Source organism: Prionailurus bengalensis, chromosome D1, assembly GCF_016509475.1.
Source record: "Prionailurus bengalensis isolate Pbe53 chromosome D1, Fcat_Pben_1.1_paternal_pri, whole genome shotgun sequence".
NCBI lineage: Eukaryota > Metazoa > Chordata > Mammalia > Carnivora > Felidae > Prionailurus > Prionailurus bengalensis.
In genome coordinates this window covers 60,974,636-60,982,316 of record NC_057346.1, presented here as the reverse complement: position 1 = coordinate 60,982,316, position 7,681 = coordinate 60,974,636, and the positions used below count along the sequence as shown (strand labels likewise).

Here is a 7,681-nt window from a genome sequence, read left to right as displayed (position 1 = left end):
TAAGTTGAGTCCTGGCCCTGGGGGCTGACAGTAATGGATATCTTCTAAAACTGCCTGCCTGGATCCAATAATTACAATCATTCCTCCTCACCCTGCCTTAGGCTACAGAGTCTCAGCCAGGGAGGCTCCCTGAGTGTCAGAGTACGATTAAGAGAGTGCAAAAATTCTTTCTTCTGTTCTCTAGCCCAAAATGTACTCTTCCTAATAGGTCTCATTGTCCCCCTGGCAATTCCCATGTCCCTCCTCTTACCCAGGAGCCCCTCCTAAGAAGTCATCCTATTCACTGAGTCACATCTGCAGCCCACCTACCCTTCTTAGTATAATGAAACTAGCACTTGATGAACTCATGATACATGCCAAGAATCGTACTAAACCCTTTAAACACATTATTGTATTTATTCATCATCAAGCTTATGGGTTTAGTATTATTTTCCGTTGTTTCACAGATGAAGAAATTGAATCTCAGAGAGGTTTTGAATAACTTTACCCATCTAAAAGCTAGCAAGTTACAGAGCTGGCATTTAAGTCCATGTCGGTCTTACTCCAAATATTAACCTATATACTATACTGCCTTCTATAGTCAACTGTTTCCACTATATCTTCAGAAAATATGGTTGAAAACACAGTCCTCAATCTATTCATCCTACCTCTGCATAGTAGGCAGTGAATTAATACTTCTGACCATATCTAATAATCATTTACTTTTTATCCTCCTTGAAACATTTTCCTGTCCATATTCTTGTAACTTTATTGGGAACACTGAAGAAAGATATTGATCCCAGTGAGTATGTAGAGAGATTAAGAAACTCCATAAAGTTACTTGGTAGGTAATGTTCATATTTATATGTAAACACCACCCCTTTCCACTGGTTCCCGTCAGGAAAAATGAATGGCTCTAGAAATTTCAAATGAGACTTACTAATACTAAATGGGACAAAGAGGTTTGGAAGCATGGAATCAATCTTGGTAAAGTTCAGTTTTCATTCACTTGTTAATTTTAAAAAAATACATGTTGAGCGTCTATCATATATGTTCTGAACTATATTAAGTACTTGGGATAGACTTAAATGAAGTTAAAAGGGTCCCTGTTCTTATGAAGTGTACAGAATAGCAGGGAAGATATTCTATTAGTAAGTTATGGTACAGTATGAGAAATTCTTAACATAATTACAGCCATGTCAGAAAAGCTTTCTGGACAAAAATGAAGTGGAAATGAAATTAAAATTTAAAGTATATGTACAGTTTCCTATTCTTCCAGTTCATTGAGGGCACCATTCTCTCATACTCCTCATTTGTTACTTTCATTTTAATATTTTTCTCTCTTGCTTCAATCTGTTGCACATACACACCTTATATTTATAAAAAATACTCAAAGAACATATAAATAAACACAAAAAGCAAAAGAACAGAAATGTGCTATGTTAAGTGTTGGATACCAAAGTGATTATAATGGAGCAAAAGTAATCTGGGAATTTTTCTTTAAAAGATTGTTAATGACATATAATGGAATAGTGTTCAGCAATAAAAAGGAAGAAACAACCAATACATACTACAACATGAATGAATCTCAAATGCATTATGCTAAGAAGCCAGACATGGGAGACTACATACTGCAGGGTCCAAGATACCCTGGAGAAAGGAGAATTATAAGCATGGAGAATAAATCAGTTCTTGCCAGGAGTGAGTGGGTATGGATAGAGGGGTTGACGACAAAGAGGTGGCATGAGGGAATTTTGGAGAGTGATGTGAATTTTCTGTATTTTGGTGTCAGTGGTTGTTACATGATTCTACCCATTTGTCAAAAGTTTATTAAAACCGATAGTAAATTTATTTAGTATTATTTATTTATACATTTATTTATATAAATGTTCATAAGCTGTGGAGTGATTGGCTGGCTCAGTCAGAAGAGCATGTGACTCTTGATCTCAGGGTTGTGAGTTCAAGCCCCACATGGGGTATAGAGATTACTTAAAGAAATAAAACTTTTCAGGATGTTGGTAAGCTGTTATATACCATTTTAAGAAAGGAAAATGCATATTTTTATCAGGTTACTTAAGATAAATTATTGCTTTCATCAAAACCATTATGCAAGGGCATATGATAACTCATTATATTTGTACTGTTCAATACAGTAGCTACTAGCTACATGTGACCATTTGCATTTATATTTCAATTAATTAAAATTAAATAAAAGTAACAAATTCAGTTCCTTGGTTGTACTATCAGTTTCAAATGCTCAATAGCTATGTGTGGCTAGTGGTTATGCATTAAATAACAGAGATTTCCATCACTGCAGGAAATTCTATTGGACAGTACCGCATTGGATACCCTTCCCTGACTTGACTGCATTTGCACAGAACTCATAGATGCCATTAATGGCCAATCCTGTTCCCACAGAATGCTCGGACAATCCGCTGCCGGATCTGCTTGGTCCTAACACTGTACACAACAGGATTGAGCAGAGGAGGGAGCAGCAGGTAGATATTGGCCATAAGTGTGTGTATTATTGGTGACAAATGCTTCCCAAAGCGATGAATCAGAGTCATGCCAATGAGAGGCACATAGAAGAGCAGTACTGCACAGATATGAGAGAAGCAGGTATTAAGAGCCTTAAGTCTCTCTTCTCTGGAAGCAATGCCCAGTACTTCCTGGAGGATTAGAAAGTAAGAAATCAAAAGGATCAAGGCATCTAGTACAATGGTGAAGATCACAGCCAGCAGACCATAGATGCTATTGACATGGGTGTCAGCACAGGCAAGCCTCATGGCATCCTGATGGAGGCAGTATGCGTGGGAAAGGACATTGGAGCGGCAGAAAGGTAGCCTTTTGATGAGGAAAGGCACAGGGAGCACTACACTCACACTCCGTAGCAGGACTGCTGCTCCAATTTTGATGATGACTCCATGAGTGAGAATGGTAGCATAGCGCAAAGGGAAGCGAATAGCCACAAAGCGATCAAAGGCCATGGCGACCAGAACACCTGATTCCACTCCTCCAAAGTTGTGGATAAAGAACATCTGAGTGATGCAGACATCAAGGGTTACTGAGCGCCAGTCAAACAAGTGAACACTTATCATGGTGGGCATGGAAGATAATGAAAGGCTAAGGTCAGTGGCAGCTAGCATAGCCAGAAAATAATACATGGGTTCATGGAGACTTCGCTCAACCTTTATGACAACAAGGATAATGAAATTACCTAGGAAGGTGGTACTGTAAAGAAGGCAGAGGGGCAAGGCCATCCAGAAGTCTTTCTCTGGCATTCCTGGAATCCCAATCAGGGTAAAGGTCTGATGGTTATGAACAGTTTGGTTGAACAGTGACATAGTGGAACGAAGGTCTGCACAAAAACAGAAGAACTCATTAAGTCAAACAGCTTCAATTAGAATCAGTAGCAATAAGTATTGAGATGGTAGCCATAAGAGGGAGTGACTTAAATATTATTCTAATACACTCATGTCTAGTATCACATTAGTATTCTGTATCACAGTCTGATACAGAAATTGATGGTCCTACTCCATGAGGCAATAATTCCTATTAGTGATCACCATATGCTAAAATACTTAGGAGAAAGGAAAAGAAAAACTTCAACCAACACCTGCACCCAATAGGAATATAATTCATCTGGAAACATCAAGGAGTTAGCTGACTTGCTTCTTTGCTAAGGGAGAATTTTATATTGTACATTCACGTGGGTAATGAACCAAACAGGTAATGTTAGCAAGCACAAATGTGACCTAATGGCTGTTCATAAACACAGACATGCAGATGTGTGTATATGTGTGTGTATCTTAATTTTGATCTTAAATTGTTGTAATTTACACATAATGCTCTTTGGGACCTAATTTTTCTACATGCATGATATGGGACAGAGAATGAAAGGTACTCTTTAAGTACCTTTAAAGTACTCTTTAATGCTCTGCCCTTCTGCATTCTTGGGAGTCTGTGGGTACTAAAAGGACTGAGCTTGCAGCAGATGATGGAAGGAGAAGTTACTCTGGCTGCCAAAGAACTTTAGAAAGACCCACTATGGTAGACAGAATAGGGGTCTCCCAGGATGTGCACATCCTAATTCTTGAAATGTGTGAATATGTTAGCTTGCATGGCAAAAGAGACTTCACAGATGTTATTAACGTTAAGGATCTCAAGATGTGGAGATTATCCTGGATTACCAAAGTAGGCCACATCTAATCTTATGAGTCCTTAAAACAAGAAATTTTCCCAGCTGCAGAGAACCAGAGAGATAGCAGCATGAGAAAGACTCAGCTCAACTGGTGAAGATGAAGGAAGGGGACCAAGAGCCAAGAAATGTGGGTAGCCTCTATAAGATGGAAAGGCAATGGAACAGAATTTTCCCTAGAGTCTTCAGAAAGGGAGGCAGACTTGCTGACACCTTGATTTTAGACCAGTCTTCTGGGACTTCTGAATTTAAGAACTGTAAGATAGTAACTATGTATATTATAAGCCACTACATTGTGGTAATGTGTTATGGAATAAGTAGAAAACTAATATTCAGAGAAGCCAAAGAAGAGTTGCTTTAGCTCCTTTTCAGAAACTTTCCAACTCTTCCCATTCAGTCTCATTTACTCAGGACTTTTTTCTTTGGTAAAAAATGAAATGAATGAGGGGCGCCTGGGTGACTCAGTTGGTTAAGTGTCCGGCTTCAGCTCAGGTCATGATTTCACGGTTTGTGAGTTCGAGCCCCACGTCGGGCTCTGTGCTGACACCTCAGAGCCTGGAATCTTCTTCAGATTCTGTGTCTCCCTCTCTCTCTGCCTCTCCCCCCCCCCTCTCTCTCTCTCTCTCTTTCTCTCAAAAATCAATAAACATTTAAAAAAATCTCTAGAAATGAAATGAATGAAATGAAATTAATTCCACACATGGAGAAGTCCCAAAAGACAAAGTTCAAACATTGGTCAGATTGGTGAAGTCACTGTTCCCGGTGTTAAAAATTCAACTGGACTTAAGTTTCCCTGGGCCTCCATAAAGACTTCTCCTTCTCTGCCCATATTTCTATGTGGCTGTTCTATAAACTCCACCTTGAGTTACCAGTAACTATATTTCCCACTCTGAGTAAAGCCTACATGGATCTATGGGCTATTCTAGACATTAATGCCTAGCACTTGCATTGACAAAGATCAATATGAAAATTTTGGTGCCACACAGCTCTCTTCTATTTCAATTATTTGCTATTATCTTCAGGAAAATATATCCAAATGTGCAGCTGAACTAATCACTTTTTGGGCCAGTGTAGCCACAACTAATAAGAGTTTAGAATTAAAAGAAAGAGTAGTACTATCGTGGCTCTTAATGTTTTTTGAGTTATAACCCTATGAGAATCTCATAAAGAGTCTCCCAAATAAGAATGTACACACACACACACACACACACACACACACACACACACGCGTGCGCACAAAGTTGTGTATAAAAACTAAGTGAATTCATACATTATTGAAGCCCATCTCAAGACTCACATTAGAGAAAATGGAATAGGAACCTGGGGTCACAAAAAGGAGAAAAGTTACTAGACAAAGCGCAAGGGGCAAAGAGCTCTGGATGCTTGGGCAGGAATAGAGATAGAATAGAGTTACTCCAAGTTTCCTGTAAGTCAATAGTTTAGTTCTACACCGTCTAATATTGTAGCCACTAGACATCTGTGCCTATTTACATTTAAATTCATTAAATTAAATTAAGTATCAGTACCTTAGTTGTACTAGCCATGTTTCAAGTGTTCAATAACTACATAAGGTTAGTGGCCATTGAACTGTGTCATATGGACACAAAATTTCCATCATTGTAGAAATTTCTATTGGAATTTGGAAAATTGGTCCAGCAGAATACAGATTTAAAGGATCCCAACATTCTGGCTGACATCTTGAGAACTCTTAGATCCACTTGGTTTTGTGGGTCTTTTACCTATATACTGCATAACTTGTGTCTCATTATATATTTTTCTCTTTGTCTCTTTTCTGGAAATTTAACTAAGAAAATAGTTTTAAAACTAAAAAACCCTGGAGATAGATAACCTGGGTTTGAAGCCTGGTTCTATGACCTTGGACAAGTTACTTAATCTCTGTGCTTCATTCCTTACCTCTTTAAAATGAAAATGAAAATAATAGTACCTACCATGGGATAGTTAAAAGTATTCATTGGTAATATTGATAGGGCATTTGGATGAGAACAGGCAAAGAAAAAACACTCATTAAATTGCAGCTCTAATCAATATTTATCTATTATCTATAAATTTTTTAATGTTTAGTTAACTGTGAAAATTATCTCTCAAAGTATTTATAAGTCATGAAATCTATTTATGTGCTGATAAATGTATCTACCTACCCATATATCATTCATATTTTTTTTATCAAATTCTATATTACCTAAACCTCTCCATCCCTCAGCCAATTTAGCCCAACACTGAAAATCAGTGGCTTGCAGGTGATTGCTGTTGCAGTGCTCACGATGGGGAACCCTATGGATCTGTGCTCAGTGATTCTGCACCTAATTATGAATGCTTACTGTAAAGAATTTATTGGAAGTAGATCCTAGATAAATCAGATATGAAAGAATTATGTACTAGTAGGAGTCATGGGTAGTTAAAATCAGTAAGAGAAGAGAAGAATAAGGACAAGTGATTCTGAGGGACTAGAACCCCAAAAGCAACACCACACTGACCATCTGAGGTGCTCAATCCCAAAGGCCAGCACAGTCCTTCCAGAATTCAAGATGAGGATTACAAACTAGATTCTTGATTCTTTAAGATCTAAAGAATTCAGGAAAAGCTTTTCATGTTTAATTAATTTATGATTAATGACTTCATATTTGTCAAATGCCTACTAAGTGCTAGGCATGCCATTGTAATCAGAGGACCAAAAGGAGCAACTTCTTTCCTTATCAAAGAACACATGAGAAACAAGATCAGAAACAGGGGAGGAATGTGTGCCCAGGGTTGAACAAAGACATGCTTTACAGATGGGTCAATATTTCAGTTTGTATCCCCAGCTGGACACAGCTTAACTCTATCAATATTAGTTACACACCATGGACAGGATCAAACCTAAACTTTCCACACAACAAAAGGACTCGAACTTCTGTGGCTTATGAAGCATATTTGGGGATGGAGCTGGAGGAGAAGGTAGGCAACAAGAGTCTTTTCTATCCAGTATGGAACTATAATTCAATGCTCTTTTCCACCCAGGCAGCCAGGTAGAAGAGCTATTCTCTGAAGGACAGAAATGATCATAATATACTCTTTATTAAAGTGTCTGAGCTGCAGGCTGAAGCATAGTTATGACCCCTTGATGTGTCCTTGGTAGGAGCCATGGACTAGTTAGAATAGTTATTTCTATTTTAATGAAAAATATAAAGGAAATGGAAAAATAATTCTTGCTGAAAAAAATATTTTTGCCAAAACTGAGACAATGCAAAGTATAATGAGCAGACATTTAAAATTATTTTAGTTCTTTAATAATAAAAAAAATTCTAATATTTATTGAATGCTTATTTATGCTCTAGGCTCTGTTTTTAACTCTTTACATACACTACCTCTTTTAATGGTCAAAAAAACCTTATGGGAAAAGTACTGTTGCCAGTATGCATGAGTAAAACAAGAGTCAGAGACATTAATTAACGTGACTCGAATCCCAAAACTAAAACTTAAATGCAGGTGCTCTAAACACTAGGC

The 7,681-nt window shown here is 37.8% G+C and overlaps 1 protein-coding gene across 1 annotated transcript; it reads right to left on the bottom strand.

Moving 5' to 3' along the window:
• Positions 1-2,372: 2,372 nt before the first annotated feature.
• On the bottom strand, positions 2,373-3,334 carry LOC122484245 (olfactory receptor 51H1-like). Its single transcript, XM_043582238.1, has one exon. It carries the CDS (start codon positions 3,321-3,323, stop codon positions 2,373-2,375), a length of 951 nt encoding a protein of 316 aa, XP_043438173.1. The 5' UTR covers positions 3,324-3,334.
• Between the last annotated feature and the right edge of the window lie 4,347 nt (positions 3,335-7,681).

Bases quoted from the DNA above. Each gene is read 5' to 3' on its own strand.
- LOC122484245 (XM_043582238.1), bottom strand. From the start codon at position 3,323: ATGTCACTGTTCAACCAAACTGTTCATAACCATCAGACCTTTACCCTG.